Genomic DNA, 23,275 nt, shown 5'->3' with positions numbered 1-23,275 from the left:
CTGTTAGCTAAATCTTCATGTTACATCCGGAATCCAGCCACTTTTCTCGTCACCACTCCTGCCATGACCCCGGTCCGATCCAGCATGGTTTCTTGCCGACGGTATTGCAGGGGAGCCCCTAGCTGGTCTCGGCTTCCACTCTTGTCCCTCTGCGGTCAGTTCTCAACACCACAGCCACGCGATGTGTTACAATGTCCGATCGTATCTCTCTGCTTAAAGTCTTCTAATAGTGCCACATTTCACTGAGACAAAAAGTCAATGACCTGTCAATGTTCCCAAGCCATGTGTGATGCCACCTTAATTTTCTTTCCTCTCCTACCACCACCTCTACCACTGCCACCACCCCAGATATACACACGTGAACCTCTTCAGCTACAGCAGCTTCCTGACATTCCTAGAACTCACCAGGCGTGAGGTGATCCAGCCTCAGGATCTTTGCCCCTCCTGGGACAAACCCAGGTAATCACACAACTTGCTTCTCAACTTCCTTTAGGTCTTTGCTCAAATAGTATCTTCCCAGTGAAATCTTCCCCGATCACCTTATTTAAAATTGTGCAAACCTCCCTCTCCCCCCCAGTTTCATCCTTTCCTGCTTTATTTTCTGCCCAAGCACTTCTTACTGTCTAATCTTCCACACGTTTCCCTTTTTGATTTTACTGTTGCCTCTGCCCCATCACTGGAATGGTTATCATTACTTGTTAAGCTGTGCTCCTCCTTGAAATGTAAACGCTACAACAGCAGGGGTCTGGGTTTGTTTTGTTCCCTGTTGTATCCCCAGCACCTAGGATGAATGAATGAATGAATGGTCACCAATGTTATCCCTCTGAATTTGCTTCCTAAGGGCCAGCAGGGCTGTGCAGTGGGCATTTCAGGATGTGAGTTCCATCAGATATCTAGGGCCTGTGTGGATACTTGTTTGGGGAGGGGGCAGAAGACCTAGGCCGTGGACATGAGCATCAGGAGTCTTCTTTCTACCAAAGAAGAGCCAGATCAAACGGGCTGGGGGGGGGGGGACACTGGTCTCTCCCACATAGCTGGGCCTTTATCTTGAGGAGGTATTTACTGGGGAAGCACAGAGGCCCCCTGGTGCTCCATTTTTTCCTGTGTAGCTTTGTCCTCTATGTTCTCCTCGACAGTGGCCTAAGCTCACCAAGCGACCAACACCAGAACAAGGAGCTCTTAAGCCCTCTTGTAGGTTGGTTTCACAAACAAAATACACTTAGGCGATAACCACCATCAAAGAGAGAAGAGGTGGCATTTGAGGACACGACGGAAAAACTTCTACAGCTGGTCAGACAGTGCTGTAAATAGGGAGACTGCTTTGATGCCAGGAGGCTGTGGCAGATAAAGTGGCTGAGTCTCTCTGAACAGACTGCCTCACTCTCTCCATTTATTGGGAAATGTTGGCAGTTACTTATTTTGGCAACAGGGGAAAGAGCATAATCATAATCAGGTAACATTCTGAATGCTGGTTTTCTCGTTTACATTCTTCATTCATTTAGGTCTTTTTAAAATCATTATGTACGGTGCTTCTTTGTCCCTAGTAATTTCCTCTGCTCTGAAGTCTACTTTATCTGATATTAATATAACCACTCCAGCTTTTCTTTGATTAATGTTGGCATGATATCTTTTCCCAACTTTTAACTTTCCATCTGCCCATGTCATTACGTTTGAAATGAGTGTTGTATATGATAGCATGTAGCTGGGTTGTGTTTTTATACACTCAGCAAATCTCTGTCTTTTAATTGATATGTTAGGGCTTAAGTCTGCTGTTTTATTTGTTGTGTTTGATCTCTTTGTTTCAGTGTCTGTTTCTCCTTTCTCGTCTTGGGTGGATTACTTGAACATTTTTTAGAATTTCAACAGGATTCATTTAGAGTGTTTCTGAGTACATGGCTTCATGTAATTTTCTTAGTGGTTGCTCTAGGTATTACAATATATACACTAACTTATTTAGTCTATTGGTATTTACTACTTTGAAGTGTAGAAACCTTACTTCCATTTCGAGCCCATTACCCTCCCACTTTTAAAAATACAATTGTCTTAAGTACTTCCTCTACATGTACTGAACACCATATATCAAATGTAATTTTTGCTTCCACTATCAAATATGATTTAAGAAGCTCACGAGTAAAAAGAGAGCATTTTTTAATTTACCCCTATTTTTATCCATTCTGTTGTTCTTTTCTTTCTGGAGTCCCAAGCCTTCTTCTGTCATCATTTCCTTTCTGTTTGGAGAACTTCCTTTAGCCATTCTTCAAGGGTAGGTCTGCTAGTGTCAAATTCTCCTAGTTTTTCTTTAACTGAGAATGTCTTTACTTTCCCTGCATAGTTAAAGGCTACTTTTACTGTATATGTAATTCATGGTTGATAGTTCTAGTCTTTTAGCACTTGATAGATGCTGTGCCCCTTCCTGCTGGCCTCCATGTTTCAGATGAGAAACCTGCTATCCTTTGAATTGCTGTTCCTCTATAGGTACCACGTTATTTCTTTCTTTCCAAAAACTATTTTTTTGGTTTTTAGTTTTCAGAGGTTTGCCATTTGTCTTGGTGCAGATTTCTTTGGATTTATCCTTGTTAGGATTTGCTCAGCTTCTTAAATCTGTAGATTTATACTTTTTGCCAAACTTGGGAAATTTTCAGCCATTATTTCCTCAAATATCTTTCCACACTGCACTCTCTCTCCTCTTATTCTCAGACTCGGATGAAATGAATGTTAGTTTTATTGACATAATCCCATGGGTCCCTGAGGCTCTGTTCATTTTTTCTAGTCTATTTTTTTCTCTGTTATTCAGATTTGGTAATTTCTACTGATCTGTTTTCAAGAACACTGATTATTTTCTTTGTTGTCTCCAATCAACAATAAAGCATGTCAAAAATTTTATTTCAGTTACTGTATTTTCCAGTTCTATAATTTCCCTTGGGTTCTTTTTTAATAACTCCTATTTCTTTGCTAAGATTTTTTTTCATGTATTTCCTGAGTCCTGAGTGTTTGTAACTGTCCACTGAAGCATTAGTATGACGACTGCTTTAAAATTTTTGACAGATAATTCCAGCATCTGATTCATCTCAGTGTTGGCACCTGTGGATGGTCTTTTCCCATTCAAGATGTGACTGCCCTACTTCTTGATATGATGAGTGATTTTCGATTGTATCCTGGATATTTTCGGTATCATCTGACAGACTCTGGATAATATTCAATCTTCTCTTTTAGCAGGTAGTCACCCTTTTGGGGTGTAGCATACAGGGCTTGGTGCAGGTAGATGTTCAGCTCCCTGCTGGGTCCCACTGTCACCACCCAGGAAGAGGGCTGACTCACACTCCCTCACTGCAGATGGGTAGGTTGGAGGTTCAGCGCCCCCTTGACCCCACCAGCATCTTCCCAGTGGAGGTGAAGCACTAACTCACGTTGGCTCATTGCCTCCAAGTGAGGTGAAGGCTCAGCTTCCCACCAGTCCCCACTGACTCTGGCTTGGGGAGAACAGAGTGCAGACTAGTACCACCTCCAGCCACATCATTCTACCTTGTTTATACCAGATGGCGATGGAAGCTCAGCTCTCTGCTGTGCTCCCATCAGCATCAGGGACAAGGATGGTGGTGGTGGGGACAGAGAATGCTATTAGTCCCCTCTCCACTCCTCATTAAGTCTAGCTCCTTCTGGGTGAGGGTGAAGGCTCAGATCCCCACAGGACCCCATAGACACTACGCTGTTGGAGGAATTGGGACCCACTTGCTTCTCCCCTTCAGGGGACAGACTGAGCTCCCCATTAGGCCAACACCACCCCAGCAGGGGAACTGGAGCACTACCTGCTTCTACCGGGCAGGGGATAGAAGACTGGCTCCCTTCTGAGTCCCGCTGACACCACAGAGTTGAGGAGGGGAAGGAACGGCAGAATTGTCACTCCTATCTCTATGGGGGTGCTGTATAGAAAGCCACTTCCTCTTCAGTCTCACTGAAACCACTGGGTTAGGGGGAGAGGTGGGACAGTGGCAAATTTTCCATTAGACCTTATTTAGGATAGAGCACTTATTAACAGCAGAAAAGATTTTCTGTTCTGTTAGGCAACGCCTTTTCCGATCCTTTGGCTAAGGGAATCGGCTTTCCTTGAAGCTGCACTGCCATGTCGTTCAAGTCTAAAGCCTCCTAGGCAGTCTGCTTCATTCTTTCCAACTTTCAGAGTCCTCCTATGATTGGCTGTTCTGTTACATCCAGGGTGTTGGTATTTTAGTTGTAAAACGGAGGACCTGGGAGCAATGGGGGCGTCTCCATCTTAGCCAGATTCATTCATTTATTCATCAGTGGTTTTATGAGCCCCTACTATGTTCTGGGCACCCAGCCAGGAAGTAAGAACTCACAATGAATAAGATAGACAACCCCATCCTCACAAAGCTTACATTCAAATAGAGACAAAGGACAGTTATACAAGTAACTACAACAAAGTGTGATGAATGCTACAGTAAAGCCTCTTACTCTAATGCCAGGGAGTGGAACACATGAAAACAAAGAAAAATAAAAACACACATCTGCAATAAGTTGGGTCTCTTTCAAGCCCTACAAATTCATTCTCAAGTAATAAGTACAACTGTGAGAAATAAGACTGGGAATCACTTTGATTGCCTTTGTGATTTAATTGAGAAAATTCTGAAAAGCAAAAGCTATGGTGAGAGAGCTTCTCTGTCTCCACAGCGGCTGATGTGCCCATGAGCAGCGGGAATTTTTAGGAACCAATAAGCTACAACAAATAAACATGGTCACATCTCTTAACAGCACCAGACTGAAGCAGAAGTCACTGCAAAGCTCCAATTCCTGAACACCACCAGCTTTTGGGAGAAAGTCAATGGTTCTTCACTGGGAGCAGAGTCTCCATTTTTGGAAAGTTGTCCTTATTTGGAAGGATATTGGGCAATCTGATCCACGAAAGCTCTGTTCCCTGGCTTATTTTTACTAATCCAACTTGTTTATATGTTTTAGGCCTGCTAAACCTAGTTATGATGAATAATACTTCAAGCTACTCATAATAGAATAAAACATGATTTAAGGCCAAATGATCAAGCAGACTTACCCGACACCCTGTACTGTGACCATAATTACATTAAATGTGAATAACGACAAGTAGAATTTGAGAGTGTAACTGTAATCTGACTTTGAAAGAAATTTAGTGTCAATATACGTAATCCTTTTAGCACATACATCTTCAACCAGACAAGATTTTCAATGCGATAATTCCTAAGACATAAAGTATTTTAAGTCCTCCTTTTTCACTATATAATGGTGACCAGTGATATATAGAATAAAATCGAATAATATAACTGTGAAAACTCAAATATTAACTATTTAGACTAAGCCATTGATTGACAGGTCTCCTAGGAGACATTATGGCTTCATTCATTCATTCAATCTTTGTTCACTCATCCAGGCTTCAGGGACAATGTATTCTTAATCTGTGAACTAACATATCATGCCTGGGTTGTGCCACTCATTGGCAGGCCCTTGCAGCTGCCCTTTGGGCCTAAGATGTAAGTTCCTTGAGTCTGTGTCACTGTGTAGCCTTAATGAAGCCTGGCCCATAAGACATGCCTTCACTGGTGAGGAGAGTCAGTTGAAAGAGGTGGCTTCCTGCCACCCTGAGAGTGTACGGATCGTGGGTAGGAAAACCAACTCCATGGTGTCACATATGAATCATAATTCAAATGATTATTTGAATCGTTTACAATTTCTAGAACCCTCTGTGGCACCCTCCCCAAGTCCCTAGTGAGGACTAACATTCCATTTGATCCCTAAACATAAAGTCACCATTAAACAGGAGAAACTGAATGAATATTGGGGATAACACCAAAAAGGTATGATTCCATAAGAAAAAGCACGTACTTAGTATCGAAGAAAGAGTGGTCCTGAGCATATTGCGGAAAATTACCTAAAGGACATACATTCCAGCTGAGCACATCAAATTGATCTCTGCATGCTGTGAACTGGCAGGTTTTCAAAGCACTCCTATGATTCATTTCACCAAATCTGCTCTGGTCTGCAATGTTCAGTCATAGTGGCTTAACACACTTCCTTGCAAACACTCTTTCAAGGGAGTAGACAACAACATGACATGTCTCTAAATTTAAATCAGAAAAAAGCCACACTTACTACTCACAATTAAACAGTTAGAAGGAAATGAGGAATTTCTCTTCTGGGGTTTGTTCCTCAGGAAAAGTCCCTTGTTGCCCTCATTATCAGGCCCTTTTCCCAGCTGTAGAAGTGATGGTGCAGCCTGTGGCAGAGGGTCAGGGCCCTTCTGCAGGGCAGGAAGTTGCTGGCTGGCTGAGTGGGGCCACACCCCCCTCCAGACACTGGGGGACAGTCTGGGGAGTGAGCTGGGCCAGCCGGTCAGCTCAGAGGCCAGCAAATCAGGTCCCCTGCCCCGGCATTCCCTGGGATGTGTTCACGGGGAAAGGGGGCCTCCTTACCGGTCCCCCTGTCCCGAGAGAGCTTGTCCTCCTTGTCCTCCCTCTCCAACGTGCTGCTGGAGGACGAGACGCTGGAGGCCGAGCAGTTGTCCCGCTCGTTCACTGCCTCATTCTGTTGCTCCTTCTCGCTCAGGGAGGCTCGCTCTTCAGCCTCTGGCTCCAGGGCCCGCTCCACCTCGCTCTCTGCTCCCACGTGGGCAGGGGCTAGTTCCCGGCTGGCCTCATCGGCCACCCGTCCCGCCTCTGCCTCTGCCTCTGCTTCTGCCTCTGGTTCGGGCTCAGGATCCCCGGTGCTCGCTGAGGGAGATAACAGTGGAGATTATGAGCAGGACAGGAATTTCTAGGAAGCGTCGAGTGAGGGTGAGATTGAACATGAGGCTGATTTCTTCGTGCTGTCTGAGGCAGGCAGAATTCTAAACTGGCCCCTGAGATTCCCGTCCCCTGGTTATTCAGTCAAACACAGACTGAGGCACTGCAGGGAAGGGGCCGTGCAGCTGGTGTTCACATCTCAAGTCTCTTGACCTTAAGATACGGAGCTTATCCAGGTAGGCCTGATCTAACCTGGTGAGCCTTTTAAAAACAGAGTGTTTTCTGGTTAGCATCAGAAAAGAATGTCAGAGATTAGAAGCACAAGAAATATTTGATGAAGTACTTCCCTGGTGGCGTAGTGGTTAAGAATCTGCCTGCCGATGCAGGGGACACGGGTTCGATCCCTGGTCTGGGAAGATGCCACATGCCGCAGAGCAACTAAGCCCGTGCACCACAACTACTGACCCTGTGCTCTAGAGCCCACGAGCCACAACTGCTGAGCCCGTGTGCCACAACTACTAAAGCCCGTGTACCTAGAGTCCACGCTCCGCAACAAGAGAAGCCACCGCAATGAGAAGCACGCTCATTGCAACAAAGAGTAGCCCCCAACCTGCCGCAACTAGAGAAAGCCTGTGCACAGCAACGAAGACCCAATGCGGCCAAAGATAACTAAAATAAATAAATTTATTTTTAAAAAAGTATTTGACACATCAGTGCTGGTTTTAAAGATGGGGGGGCCGTGTGATGAGGAATGTGGTGGCCTCTAGAAGCTGAGAATGACTCCTGGCCGACAGCCAGCGAGGAGCAGGGACCTCGGTCCTGCAAGCACAAGAAATTGAATTCTGCCAACGACCCGAATGAACCTGGAGGTGGACTCTTGCCAGCGCCTCCCGATAAGAGCCCAGCCAGCCACAACCTTGACTGTGGCCTTGTGATACCCCCGGCTGAGAACCCAGTTAGCCATGCTGGGCTTCTGACCTATGGAAACTGTGAGATAATATAAATGGGTGCTGTTTTGAACAGCTATGTTTGTGGTAACTTGTTACACAGCAATGGCAAACTAATACATGATCCTTTTGCCTCTTCAGGGAAAGAGGAGAAAAGTCCATGGTGAATCAAGCTGATAAGCAAAGAGCAGCCTGATGTTCTATCAGTGGCTAAACCAGTGAGGTCCATCACCCTTTGCTTGAATTACGTTTGCTCATAACGTGAAGTTATTCCATACACTTGAAAGTGACTTAAAAGAAGCACTCACGGGCACAGAACTCTGTAAACATGTCGGGGCTGGAGATTTGCTGCTCAGTCTCCGTGGGTGTCCCCTAGGAAGCAGGGAAATGGCACAGTCTGCCGTAGGCATGTTTTTGCTGAGCAACCCTCTCAGATGTGAGCTGTGAATGGGTAGCAAAATGATTGGGAATTAAAAAAAAAAAAAAATGTCATCTGTGAAGGCCAGAGGAGGATGAGTCACTCCTGAGGGTCTGACCCTCATGGCTTAGCAGAGCCACATTGCTGGAATCCTGGCAGTGCCACCAAGAGCATGTGCTCCAGCCCTACGTACATACTGCTCGAAGCAATAGAGATTCAGGCAGGATTGGTGCATGTAAGGGGCCTGCCCTGACCCTATAAGAACAGGCGGATCAGAGGGCTCTCTCTCTCTGTGGAGATATCCTGCCAGCTCAGGTGAGCAGGGATGGCTGGCAATGGGGTGCCCAGAGCAGGTCTCCCAGTAGGCCAGGCCTCACTGGGCAGGGGGCCCACCCGCCCTCAGCGTCCCTGCAAGAAGTCATTCTGCCAGGACTCACTGGGTCCAGAACCCCCGCCCCTCACCTGCTCTCAGGCTGCCTTCCTCAGAGAATGAGTATGGAATTGTGGGGCAAGAGAGGGAGGCAGTGCAGAGAATGAAATGCCAGCCTCTCCTTATATCCTGGGTAACTTCCAACCTCCACACGGAAGAAATCCTCCTCCGTGGGAACTGCACCAGTGCCCTTCAGGTAGGAACTGGGTGTAGAGGACAGAGGGACTTCTGCCCGCCCGGGCTTGATGACACATTATACGTCTTCTGCTGGGGACTCCAGCCTAGTACATGCACCTGCTTCCTGGGGAGAATGGGGGAAATGAGGACGGGGTGGCAAAGGCCCTCTGCTGTCTGCTGGGTGTCCTTGCTGGGTGTCCCCAAGAGGGATGGTTTTGGAACTGGTGATAAGAGAGCAAAGTTTCCAGGCTGAGATGCACTGGCTGGCAGTAGCAGGAGGAAATTGAAGGGCACACGACTGTGAACCCGTGTGCTCAAGATGGGTGTGTCAGGCATTCATCCTTCCTTCCTTCTTTCCTTCCTTCATTTATTTATTTAGGCTGCGTTGGGTCTTCGTTGCCGCGCATGGGCTTCCTCTAGTTGCGGTGAGCAGGGGCTACCCTTCGTTGTGGTGCGCGGGCTTCTCAATGCGGTGGCTTCTCTTGTTGTGGAGCTCAGGCTCTAGGCGTGTGGCCTTCAGTAGTTGTGGCACACGGGCTCAGTAGTCGTGGCACACGGGCTTAGTTGCTCCGCGGCACGTGGGATCTTCCCGGACCAGGGCTCAAACCCGTGTCCCCTGCATTGGCAGGCAGATTCTTAACCACTGCGCCACCAGGGGAGTCCCAGGCATTCTTCCTTAAAAGCAAAAACCAGGCTGGGTACAGGGAAAGAGTGAAAAAACCTTTGAGAAAAATTCCCTTTGGTGCTGAAGGACTTTTTATGGTATTTCTTTTTCATTTGATAATAGAGCATTTAGCAAAGAGAAACAGAGCCCCATCGTTTTGCTAGCACGGCAAAAGCATAGTTTTAGCAACAGCAGTGTCATCGTTTGGTTGACAGAAAGCATATGTTCTTGCACACATTTACTTCAGAATAGCCACATCAAAACGAGAATGTGTTTCCAACAGCCTAGCATGTGGCGTGCATTGAAGTTTTAATTGGTGAGCATATGGCAAAACTGGCAAGGGTGCCTCTGTGGGGCTTTACCACTGACGGGGAGATGGGTGCAGTTGGTTGCCATCAGCCTGAGTCTACTCATCATCCCCAGGAGACTGGCAGACAAACCAGGAAGGATCCACGATTCGATGGCTGTTTTGACTGCAGCCTACATGCATGTTTCCTTCCACTTCAGCAGTGACTCTGGCCCCTGATCAGCCAGCAGTTGCAGGAACAAGTGAGGCAATGGACATGCAAGCTCTAGAAAGCCACACATTCTTGGGAATAAATAGTGTAATTTCATCCCCCTACGTTCCAGCCTTACTTCCTGGAGTCAGACATTTAAATGTGCTCTAGAGCCGCTGGGGTAGTTTCTCTCTTTCATCACTGCTGCAGAGGAAATCATCTCCAGAACTACCTCTTGACCAGAATGCAGGCTCAGCGTCCGCAAGGCCTCACTGCACATCTGCGGGGTGTGAAGCTGTTCTAATGTTCTCCAAAGATGGAGAATGGAGCTGAGAGAGAGCAAACACGTGTGGCCGCTCATTCCTGACACCCTCTGCACTCAATACACCAGGCGACACACGTGTCAAGGGCACAACACACACCCCTGCTTTCAGAGAGCTCACCACTTGGCTAGTGACACAGGACATAAAATCCTATCAATGGGGGTCACGGTGGTATGCGGCCAGGTACCCAAGTGAGGGTCCTGGGTACCAAGCGGCAGGGAGTCCCTGGAAAGGACCCACGGCTGAGCCCTCTTCGAGCTGTATTAATCAAACACAGGACTGACAAGGCACAAGTTCTCTGGGGACCAAGACTCTGCCTTCCTCTCACGTCCAAGGGCCCCCAGTGTGGTCTTGGGGCCAGCATCTTCTCACAAAGTTCTCATGGACACAGGAAACACTGTGAGACTACACACTGAATTCCCGAACGTTTCTGCCCGCCTTCCTATTCTCTTTCATCAGGACCTCGGTCACCAGCAGTCCCGTCCACATACTCACAACCATTCCTTCAGAGTCATTGCCCTAAGCCACACCAGCTGCCCTCTCAGCAGACCTGGTTTGAAAAAGTATCATCTACCCTTGCCGAGTCCCCTGGAAATAGGAGGGACCGTGAAAGTCGGCAGGAAAAGTCCTCAAGGGAGCTAAGATATTTGTCAATACCAAGGGATGAAAATTGCTCACAACTTCTCACTGATACCCAACAACAGTACCAGTGGTGAGAGGCACATGGACACACAAGACAGACCCAGCTCTTGTTGCTATGGAGGTTACAGGGATGCTAAGAGATCCTACATGTCACCCGTGGCCTCAGCACGGCAAAGGTGGGCAAACCCTAACACCAACGGACACAGGGAAATCCCAGCCCCTCAGCTCCCACCAGACACAATAAAAAACATTTATAAACATGATGGATATTCTAAGAGCAAATTCATGTTGCCCTGAGAAGGTCTGGCAAGGGTTTTTGCAAAGCCTAGGACGGGTCATGAGTCTCTGTGCCAAAAGGACATTTAAGCAGAGTCTCCAAGGATGAAAAGGAGTTTAAGAGGGAAAACTGGACACAAATGTTCTGGGCAGAAGGAAAGAGCACATGCAGCCGGGAGCACAGGGTGGGCAGGAGGAATGAAAGCTGTCCGGCGGCAGTGGCTGGGGCAACGGGCCTCATAAGGTGAGTTAAGGACCTGGGGCTTTACACGGAGGGCAGTGATGGCTGCTTCACGGAGAGACAGGCCACATTTCACTTTGTCTGAGAGGACCCCTGACGACACCCAAATCACAGGCAAACCACACTTCTGGCTGGGACAGCTGAGGTGGGCCTGTAGCTTCAGAGGAGGCTCTTAGTCAGTGTTGGGTGAGCATTCGGGAAGCAAACCCCACAAAGAGACTGAGGAGGAAGAGGTGAATGCCAGTCAGGGGGGCTCAAGAGAAGAAGAAGATGAATAAATGGCATCAGTGGAAGAACACGTGGGCAAGTGACAGAGATTCTGGACAGTGGGAAGAAGTTTTCCATCCCAGGATCCCCTGGAGGAAGCAGTGTGTTTGCATTCGAGGAGAGCAGGGGTGCTGCAGGCCTGTGGCCCCCTTTGGGGCGCTGTTCCTGAGCCCTGCGCACCAACTCTCTACTAAACCCTCAGACCCCTCTATGGGGAGGGGTCTCTTACCGCCCTCAGAAAGCTGAGGCTGGGAGGGAACAGCGAAGGCCCAGGCCCAGGTGCCCAACAGCCCTTCTCCCCATGGTGGGTGCGAGCTTGGAAGTGAAATGAGGACATGGCAAGATATGCCTGGCAACATAGAAGGCGTCCAAAACTGGGATCTGTCTTGCTGGACCACAGCCTGAGAGAGCAGACTGATGGGATCTTGGCATTGAGAGAACATACTTAGCAAAGGCCAGAAAAATGTATTTGGCCAGAACCTGCACTGACCTGATTCAGAGAACTTTAAACTAAATTTTAAGGTTGGAGGTGGGGGAGTATAGGGAGGAGAAAAAAAACCCAACGAAACAAAATTAAACTGTATAAAAGGATATGGTAAGGGATAACTCATGGAATGTGGAAGATATAACAGGAAGGAAGAGGTCCACGGTATATTCAGAAGGAAGTAACAAGGAACCTGGCTGCTGCCAGCCTGTGGGGAAGGACCCATAACCTGAACACGGCCACTATAGGGAATTCTTTAACCAAAGGAAATAGACATTACAGGAGAGAGAGGCTGGGGAGCCAGGGTAGGAGCCCATCAACGTGAGAACCACAGTGAAAGAGGAAAAACCTAAGTGTGTTTGTTGAGAGTAAAAAAGGGTGCCCCGTCTGATGACTGGGACGTCCCTCATGCAGATCACAACACTGGGGTGAGAAGAGGAAAGAGCAGGCCTTGAGGACTTCAGCTCATCCCCTGTTCCAAGTCAGCCGGGGCAGACATTGACTCAGACTAGCTAGTTCAGCACCAACTTCTCATCTGATTCGCAAAATCTTACTCGACATCAGGCCCCGTTTGGCCTTAAGTGAAGTAAAAATAAATGCTACCGTCTATAGAGTGCCTTCAACACACTGGTGCCGTCCTAGGAACTATAGACACGTCACCCTATTTAATTCTCATGCCAACAATATGAAGATTAATGTTCCCATGTGAGAAATGAGGAATGATGTTCGGAGAGGTTAAGTAACTTGTCCAGGGCTACACAGCATACTGAACACTCTCGGCCTGCTCTTCTAGACCCATTCTTTGTGCTGCTTTGTGCCCTGGGAGGCTGGTCTCTGCAGAGTTTGCGTTCCCTCTCACTTTCAGACAGGTCGGCCCCGGGAGGTACCTGCAAAGCTAGGAGGAAGGAGAGGCTGGCGTATTTATGGGGGGCCACTTTGGCAGAAGGTGCCAGGCCAGCTTTTCTGTCCCCAGGGCTCCCTCCCAAGGCTACAGCTCTTACCAAGTCCTAGCTGTTCACTAAGTTTTTCCAGGCCTGGAGGCAGAAACAGTGTTGGCAGTTTCCCACTGCTGCTAGTCTCTGGGTGCTTCCCTGCCCTCTGATGGTCCCGCGACCCTCTCCGCACCTCTGCAAACCGTCCCTTCACTGCCTGCCTGCGGGCACCCTCTGAGCATGCGTCATCTACTTCCAACAGAACCTTGCTGATGAGCAGAGCTGGGATTTGAACTTGGATTGGCCTGATAGAAAAGCCTGGGCTGTTAATCATAATGTTACACTGTGCGGTGGGTGACTTAAGCCGCAAAGGACAAGTATATAATCATTCCTGAAAGAACAAAACAACACAAAACAAAAAGTGGGCACAAATGTTCCAGTTCTGCTTTCATCAATGTCCCTGACAGCTGAGTCCAGAGTGTCCAACTAGAATCTCCCGTCATGCAATTTTTCTTTGAAGAGATAAATTGCTGGTAGAAAGATCTGAACTTAATAAGTCTTTGGGTGGCTTCAATTGATTTCAGTCTGTGATGGTGTCTCGATGACTTTGCCAGGACTTGGCTTTCTGGCAGGTCTTATGAAACTGAGGGCTGGGCCAGCCAGTTCTATAATAGTTGCTCCAAACTGTGTAGATTCCAGGGACCTCCCCCGTTCAGAGCTAATAACTAACACCATCGACTTTAAACTTGTGGTTTAATCATATAAATGTGAAAAAGGTCCCATGAGATGAAGCTCACAACTTTGAAAATTCTTTAGATTTTGCTTTTGGTGTTGGGCCAATTCTTGCAAAGCTGTTCACTCAGATTCACTCTAGAGCAGGATTTCTCAGACTCAGTACTTTGGATATTTGGGGTCAGATAAGTCTTTGTTGTGGATGGCACTGTATCCTATTATCCTGTGCATTATGGGATATTTAGCAGCACTCCTCGCTTCCACCCACTGGAGGCCAATACCACTTCCTCCCCAGTTGTGACAACGAAAAATGTCTTCAGATGCTACCAAATGTCCCCTGGGAGCAAAAAATCACTCCTGGTTGAGAATCATTGCTCTACAGAAATAGTTTCATTAGGATGGGCACAAATTCAGCCTACTTCAGCTTTCCCAAAAGACACTACCTGCAAAATACTGATTCATGGGTCTAATGAATTTGTATGCCTTTAAAATTAAGCCCAGCTTTGTCCTCAAAATTAGAGCTAGATCTTCCAAACAGGTTCGGGCCTAAGCCACCTCTTAAGATGAAAACCATATATGGTCAAGATTACCTTCAAAAGTCCTTTTGGAAGATGCCACCTTGTAGGATCCCACACCCACCCTCAGAGTTCTGACAATCCAGGTTTTCACTGAGTTTCAGTGTAACGGTGTAAGAAGTCCTGGGCTTATAGTCACGGGCCATGCTATCTCCAAATACAGGTTCTTAAACTCTTAAATCACACTGGGTGCAGCAAGTTGTTCAAATGACAAGAGGCACATGAGAGTCAGGAATGGCTCAAGAACAAAACAGATCCATGGCCCTCATGTTGTGTTCACCTGGGGACACACACCTGAGTTGTATGTTAAGCAGAATTACAAGCACTATTTAAATTGTAATTTTCACTCCCCCCTTTTGCCCCTCAGATTATGCTCCTGATTAAATTCACTTGGTTAAACATGTATATGATATAACTCTACTGTAATATCATATAGGACAAAAAAAGAAGAAGCCAGTTTCAGGTCCAATTACTGTAATATTGATTAATATATAGATTCTATTTCACACTAGAAACAGAAAATGAAAAGCAATTTAAGATGACCATATCATTTACTGCTCTGCTGTTACCTTGAACTCAAACCATATCACCCCAAACATCAACCCACGGTTATAAAGACTTCCTTTGAGCTTATTTAAATTCTTCTTCTAAAGTCAGATAGATAGGCCTTGTCTTGGTTCAGTGTCAAACAAGAATAGACTCCAGTATGCGTTCATCCTTCCATTCCCAGTAGGGCTGGAGAAGCTCCTGGGTTAATGACATGCCCATTTCCTTACAAGAGCAAATAGAAAGACAAGCCCTTCCTCAAGGATGAAGACACTGTCTAATTCCAAACCGGCAATGCATTTCAACAGCACCCCTAGCTCCTGTCAGGTCCCAGACAGAAACAGCAGTGACATCAAAACCCAAACTGCTATTGTGGAAGAGATACACTAGCATTAAAATGGATGGTCCTGAATAATAACAGCTAGCAAAAAAGTGATCAAACTTGAGGGTTTTTGCTAATTCAGGCTTACCAGGATGTAGCTACTCTTAATGAGATGTTCTAATGTGATTAGTAGCAACACTCATTCATCCTATAAATACTTACTGAGACTTCCCAGGCGTCAGGCCTTGTGCTAGGCACAAGGAAGTCAGATGTGAAAAAATATCTTCCCTAAACTATTTTTCAGGCTAAAGTGGCCTCTTAGGTAATATCCAAGAGACATTATAAGATCAAAACAATTAATATCGAAAGAAAATGTTAGCTCTTCCTGCCAGCAGAGTCTGGCCAAGCCTAAGCAGAGCCAGCTGGCCTGCAATTGGGGTATGACTAGAAATCCCACTTTTAAATTCTCATCCCTAAAAGCTGACCCTTCCTCACTTACATCTAGTCACTAATAGATGTGGCTTTCCACTTAGCCAGTAATTCAGTTTATTTGCACTTGTTAGCAAATTTATTCACAAAGAAATGGAGAAAAGTTCACTTAAAATAAGGAGTATTTTTAAAGGTAGTTGAAGGAATATCTTAATTGTCAATTTGTCAAGAGTCATCCTCTGAATTTTCTCCCGCTTTTAGAGTTAGATCCTGAGAAAGAAATGGTCTACGTACATTATGTTGACTTTCTGCCCGAGTTCTCTGTCTACATTAGGCCACCAATACTTCTTCAGTCTTTACAGAGGGGCCTATATAGTCAAAGATGTGCCCTCTGTCATGGTCCATGCAATAAATTTCTGCGTACAGGGGAAACAGCTATCTCTGTAGATTAATGTACTTGCTTACTTTTTTTCATTTATTAGCTCATAAAACATTTCCTGAAGGCTTATTCTGCTTCAAGCACTGGAAGATAACAAAGGTGAGTACAGGCACTAGCCCTCCTCTGAGAAGCACACAAAGGAGAGAGGACCACTTGTTGTGTATACAGTGAAATAAGTCCTATATCCCAGACATGCACAAGATGTAAGGAAAACACAAGAGAGGGCTCAAAGAGGCTTTAGAGAAGATGCTTCAACTAGATGGATAAAAGTCCAGTGGGCATCCCATGGGTGAAGGCACTCAAGTACAGAAGCATGCCTGAGAGAATAGAGCACTTTTCCATGACTGAGGGTGGTTTGGTCCTGATGGACAGTAACATGTACAGGTGGTTACGGTGGTAAGAGACTGGCTGTAGGACTGGATAACCAAGAGTCTTGAGTGCCATGCAAGATCTTACCTTCACACTGTAGATGATGGAGAGCCACTAGAGGATTTTAAAAACAAGATACAGACATGATTCTTTTTTTTGGCTGGGCTGTAAGAAGAACCTGGAAGAGGTGAGATATAGTAGAAGCTACTGAAATGGTCCAGATGACATATGGTTAAGATTGGGACTAAGGCATTGACAATGGGGAGGCATGGGAGGGGGCTGATTTGAGAGAAAGGAGCACATAAACATTTGATGATTGACTTGATGTAGGGGTGAGCATTGAGGGGGGAGGCAAAGTTACATGTCTGCTTCCAATTTAAATAACTAGGCCAGGAGAGATGGTCTTAACCAGATGAGGACTAGGAGGTATGAGAAGGTTAGGGGTTTTATGGGTGAGAGATGAGTGACATCTCCCATCGAAAAGCCCCCGAATGGCACTTGGTAAGTCTGAAGTGTCTAAGGAGTATTCAGATGGCGATGCCTAAGGAGACTGGATACATGTGTCCTGAGCTCAAGAAGGCCACGGCTGGAGATGCAGACCTGGCGGTTTTCAGCACTTGGTAGGTAGTTAAAAATTCACAGATGGGGATGTGGAGGTGCAGCCAGAGGGTGTGGCATGAAGATAGGGGGTTGCTGGGGAAGGAATATTGGAAAAATCTGACACTTAGGGGGCAGCCAGAAGAAGAGTCAGTAAGAAGACTGAAACAAGATGCTGAGAAAGGTTGAGACAAAATGATGAGAAAACAATGATGACAGAAGTAGAAGACATGAAAGCCCGATAACGTGTTGAGTCTAGAGATTATCTAGAAGATACACAAGGATACAGAGCTGCTGGATCTAGAAAGTCAACAAAAAGCTACTGGAACTTCCCAAAGTACCTGGTGGAGGCAGCTTCTTCAGAAGACATTACAGCTTTGGAAAGCTCTAAAGATTCACTGAACCCAGGAATCCTCTTGAAAAAGCACACTTTTAAGGACTGGAAAACCAATGTTTGATTATCTTGCCACACTGCCGGCGTTGTATCATTCTGTACAAATGTTTTATGGGAGTGGGTGGGGGAAAGACAGGGGTGTGGGGGAGGCAGAGGTGCTGGGCGGAAAAGAGGAGTGGTGGAGATGGTGGAGTACAGTTTGAGCACAGATAAAGATGCTAGAAGAAACCTGAGAGTTATTCTTCTTTGCTATTTCCGAGCTCTCAGTCACTGACTCTGGAAATGTGAAGTACTACACTGACTTAAGAATGTTCACTGTCCCTACCTGTGCAGGGCCTTCTGACTATACCTGGAAGCATTTACCCAAGGCTTTTACCTGGGATGAAAGGCACTGATGTCCTTGCAGATTCGCCGGTAGCACCTCCAGATGCAGACAGTGCCTGCTCCGGACTGGGCTTTACAGCTCCTGATGCTCTTTCTTTTTCTCAAATAAGAACAAACAAGGTAATGGCTGTTTAAAACTTGAATTTTTTGTTTACATTAAACAGATCTTAGGATGAAAATTTGATTGTAAAAGTTGGTTGAAAACCATTATAACCCAAAACTTGGAAATAGTTCTCCATGGGTCTATCATGTTTCTGAGGTCTTACAAGCTGATGCATTGAAAGCCTTTGTTCTGGACTATCTAAGGATGTGTGCATAGCAAATAGCCTTGAAAGACAGAGAAAGAGTCTCCCTCTGGAGCTAGCTACTGCCTGGTTTATTGTGCACTGTGATCAAGATCATGTTTCCCTCTGGGACAAAGGGAAGACACACTTACTGCCCAATATAAGATTTGACGTCCTTAAACTCAGGGTTCCATTCAGTGTGTGTGCAGGTATCACTTGGGCTTATTCACATCACCCTGTGGAAACTGGGGCTTGGAGAAATGGCAAAATGCTGGTATTTTGGCTACTACTATTGCTATGAGTAATAAAGTCCTTTGTTTCTGACCCAGGAGTTTCGTGTCTTCTGACAACATCCATGAGACAAAAGCAGGCTAATTTACTAGCTTATAAGTAGGGTAAAGTCTCGGATCTTTCACAGATTTTGATGCCTATTTGCCATCTATGAAATTATCATGCTGATCATATAATATCCTTCTTTAAAAACTTTCCCAATAAGAAGAACTACAGTCCTGCAGCCTGTGGAACAAAAACCACATTCACAGAAAGATAGACAAGATGAAAAGGCATAGGGCTATGTACCAGATGAAGGAACAAGATAAAACCCCAGAAAAACAACTAAATGAAGTGGAGATAGGCACCCTTCCAGAAAAACAATTCAGAATAATGATAGTGAAGATGATCCAGGACCTCGTAAAAACAATGGAGGCAAAGATCAAGAAGATGCAAGAAATGTTTAACAAAGACCTAGAAGAATTAAAGAACAAACAAACAGAGATGAACAATACAATAACTGAAATGAAAACTATACTAGAAGGAATCAATAGCAGAATAACTGAGGCAGAAGAAAGGATAAGTGACCTGGAAGACAGAATGGTGGAATTCACTGCTGCAGAACAGAATAAAGAAAAAAGAATGAAAAGAAATAAAGACAGCCTAAGAGGCCTCTGGGACAACATTAAATGCAACAACATTCGCATTATAGGGGTCCCAGAAGGAGAAGAGAGAGAGAAAGGACCAGAGAAAATATTTACAGAGATTATAGTTGAAAACTTCCCTAACAGGAGAAAGGAAATAGCCACCCAAGTCCAGGAAGCGAAACGAGTCCCACACAGGATAAACCCAAGGAGAAACACACCGAGACACATAGTAATCAAATTGGCAAAAATTAAAGACAAAGAAAACTTACTGAAAGCAGCAAGGGAAAAATGACAAATAATATACAAGAGAACTCCCATAAGGTTAACAGCTGATTTCTCAGCAGAAACTCTACAAGCCAGAAGGGAGTGGCATGATATACTTAAAGTGATGAAAGGGAAGAACCTAAAACCAAGATTACTCTATCCGGCAAGGATCTCATTCACATTCGACGGAGAAATCAAAAGCTTTACAGACAAGCAAAAGTGAAGAGAATTCAGCACCACCAAACCAGCTCCACAACAAATGCTAAAGGAACTTCTCTAAGTGGGAAACACAAGAGAAGGAAAGGACATACACAGAAAGTGGGTTCAAGAATGCAGGATAGAAGGGAGATTCGGAAGATAGCGGAAGAGTAAGACGCGATCACCTTCCTCCCCACAGATACATCAGAAATACATCTACACGTGGAACAACCCTAAAGAACACCTACTGAACGCTGGCAGAAGACCTCAGACCTCCCAAAAGGCAAGAAACTCCCCATGTACCTGGGTAGGGCAAAAGAAAAAAGAAAAAACAGAGACAAAAGAATAGGGACGGGACAGCAGTGGGAGGGAGCCGTGAAGGAGGAAAGGTTTCCACACACTAGGAAGCCCCTTCGCGGGAGGAGACTGCGGGTGGCGGAGGGGGGAAGCTTCGGAGCCGTGGAGGAGAACACAGCAACAGGGGTGCAGAGGGCAAAGCGGAGAGATTCCCGCACAGAGGATCAGTGCCGACCGGCACTCACCAGCCCAAGAGGCTTGTCTGCTCACCCGCCGGGGTGGGCGGGGCTGGGAGCTGAGGCTCGGGTTTCAGTGGGAGCGCGGGGAGAGGACTGGGGTTGGCAGCATGAACACAGCCTGCAGGGGGTTAGTGCACCACGGCTAGCCGGGCGGGAGTCCGGGGAAAAGTCTGGACCTGCTGAAGAGGCAACAGACTTTTTCTTCCCTCTTTGTTTCCTGGTGCGCGAGGACAAGGGATTAAGGGCGCTGCTTAAAGGAGCTCCAGAGATGGGCGCAAGCCGCAGCTAAAAGCGCGGACCCCAGAGAAAGGCATAAGATGCTAAGGCTGCTGCTGCCGCCACCAAGAAGCCTGTGTGCGACCACAGGTCACTATCCACACCTCCCTTCCAGGGAGCCTGTGCAGCCCGCCACTGCCAGGGTCCCGGGATCCAGGGACAACTTCCCTGGGAGAATGCGCGGCGCGCCTCAGGCTGGTGCAAGGTCCTGCTGGCCTCTGCCGCCGCAGGCTCGCCCCTCATCATGCCCCTCCCTCCCCCCGGCCTGAGTGAGCCAGAGCCCCCAAAGCAGCTGCTCCTTTAACCCCGTCCTGTCTGAGCGAAGAACAGACACCCTCTGGCAACCTACACGCAGAGGCGGGGCCAAATCCAAAGCTGAGCCCTGGGAGCTGTGAGAACAAAGAAGAGAAAGGGAAATCTCTCCCAGCAGCCTCAGAAGCAGAAGATTAAATCTCTACAATCAACTTGATGTATCCTGCATCTGTGGAATACATGAATAGACAACAAAAAATCTGAAATTGAGGAGGTGGACTTTGAGAGCAAGATTTTTATTTTTTTTTCCCTTTTCCTCTTTTTGTGAGTGTGTATGTGTATGCTTCTGTGTGAGATTTTGTCTGTATACTTTTGCTTTCACCATTTGTCCTAGGGTTCTATCCATCCATTTTTTGTTTGTTTTTACTTTTTAAAAATTTTTTCTTAATAATTAATTTTTATTTTAATAACTTTATTTTATCTTACTTTATTTTATTTTCTTTTATCCTCCTTCTTTCTTTCTACATTTTCTCCCTTTTATTTATTTATTTATTTCTCCCTTTTATTCTGAGCCATGTGGATGAAAGGCTGTTGGTGCTGCAGCCAGGAGTCAGTGCTGTGCCTCTGAGGTGGGAGAGGACAACTTCAGGACACTGGTCCACAAGAGACCTCCCAGCTCCACGTAATATCAAATGGTGAAAATCTCCCAGAGATCTCCATCTCAACACCAACACCCAGCTTCACTCAACGACCAGCAAACTACAGTGCTGGACACCCTATGCCAAACAACTAGCAAGACAGGAACACAGCCCCATCCATTAGCAGAGAGGCTGCCTAAAATCATTATAAGGCCACAGACACCCCAAAACACACCACCAGACGTGGACCTGCCCACCAGAAAGACAAGATCCAGCCTCATCCACCAGAACACAGGCACTAGTCCCCTCCACCAGGAAGCCTACACAACCCACAAGCCACTGGGGACAGACACCAAAAACCATGGGAACTACAAACCTGCAGCGTGCAAAAAGGAGACCTCAAACACAGTAAGATAAGCAAAATGAGAAGACAGAAAAACACACAGCAGATGAAGGAGCAAGATAAAAACCCACCAGACCTAAAAAATGAAGAGGAAATAGGCAGTCTACCTGAAAAAGAATTCAGAATAATGATAGTAAAGATGATCCAAAATCTTGGAAACAGAATAGACAAAATGCAAGAAACATTTAACAAGGGCCTAGAAGAAAAGGGAAAAAAAAAGGATCCAAACTGGAAAAGAAGAAGTAAAGCTGTCACTGTTTGCAGATGACATGATACTGTATATAGAGAATCCTAAAGATGCTACCAGAAAACTACTAGAGTTAACCAATGAATTTGGTAAAGTAGCAGGATACAAAACTAATACACAGAAATCTCTGGCATTCCTACCACTAATGATGAAAAATCTGAAAGTGAAATCAAGGAAATACTCACATTTACTAATGCAACAAAAAGAATAAAATATCTAGGAATAAATCTACCTAAGGAGACAAAAGACCTGTCTGCAGAAAATTATAAGACACTGATGAAAGAAATTAAAGATGATACAAATAGATGGAGAGATATGCTATGTTCTTGGATTAGAAGAATCAACATTGTGAAAATGACTCTACTACACAAAGCAATCTACAGATTCAATGCAATCCCTATCAAACTACCACTGGCATTTTTCACAGAACTAGAACAAAAAAATTTCTCAATTTGTATGGAAACATAAAAGACCCCAAATAGCCAAAGCAATCTTGAGAATGAAAAACGGAGCTGGAGGAATCAGACTCTCTGACTTCAGACTATACTACAAAGCTACAGTAATCAAGACACTATGGTACTGGCACAAAAACAGAAAGATAGATCAATGGAACAGGATAGAAAGCCCAAAGATAAACCCACACACATATGGTCACCTTATCGTTGATAAATGAGGCAGGAATGTACAATGGAGAAAGGACAGCCTCTTCAATAAGTGGTGTTGGCGCAGTGGTTGAGAGTCCACCTGCCAATACAGGAGACATGGGTTCATGCCTCAGTTTGGGAAGATCCCACATGCCACAGAGCGGCTGGACCCGTGAGCCATGGCCACTGAGCCTGCACATCCAGAGCCTGTGCTCCCCAACGGGAGAGGCCACAACAGTGAGAGGCCCGCGTACTGCAAAAAAAAAAAAAAGTGGTGCTGGGAAAACTGGACAGGTACATGTAAAAGTATGAGATTAGAACACTCCCTAACACTATACACAAAAGTAAGCTCAGAATGGATTAAAGACCTAAATGTAAGGCTGTAAACTATCAGACTCTTAGAGGAAAACATAGGCAGAACACTCTATTCCATAAATCACAGCAAGATCCTTTTTGACCCACCTCCTAGAGAAATGGAAATAAAAACAAAAATAAACAAATGGGACCTAATGAAACTTCAAAGCTTTTGCACAGCCAAGGAAACCATAAACAAGACCAAAAGACAATCCTCAGAATGGGAGAAAATATTTGCAAATGAAGCAACTGACCAAGGATTAATCTCCAAACTTTACAAGCAGCTCATGCAGCTCAATAACAAAAAAACAAACAACCTAATCCAAAAACGGGCAGACGACCTAAATGGACATTTCTCCAAAGAAGATATACAGATTGCCAACAAAAACATGAAAGAATGCTCAACATCATTA

The 23,275-nt window shown here is 45.8% G+C and overlaps 1 protein-coding gene across 7 annotated transcripts in view; it reads right to left on the bottom strand.

Annotated features, from left to right (window-relative positions):
* FHOD3 (formin homology 2 domain containing 3) overlaps positions 1 to 23,275 on the bottom strand; it is a 494,140-nt gene that overhangs the window by 74,913 nt on the left and 395,952 nt on the right. For all 7 annotated transcript variants that reach the window (XM_082667774.1, XM_082667775.1, XM_082667777.1 and 4 more), the window contains one exon: positions 6,456 to 6,752. In XM_082667774.1, the coding sequence (XP_082523900.1) occupies positions 6,456 to 6,752 (297 nt within the window). The remainder of the gene's footprint in view (positions 1 to 6,455; positions 6,753 to 23,275) is intronic.

The sequence above is a fragment of the Grampus griseus genome (assembly GCF_964374135.1).
Source record: "Grampus griseus genome assembly, chromosome: 12".
NCBI lineage: Eukaryota > Metazoa > Chordata > Mammalia > Artiodactyla > Delphinidae > Grampus > Grampus griseus.
This window is presented reverse-complemented; position numbering and strand designations above follow the sequence as displayed.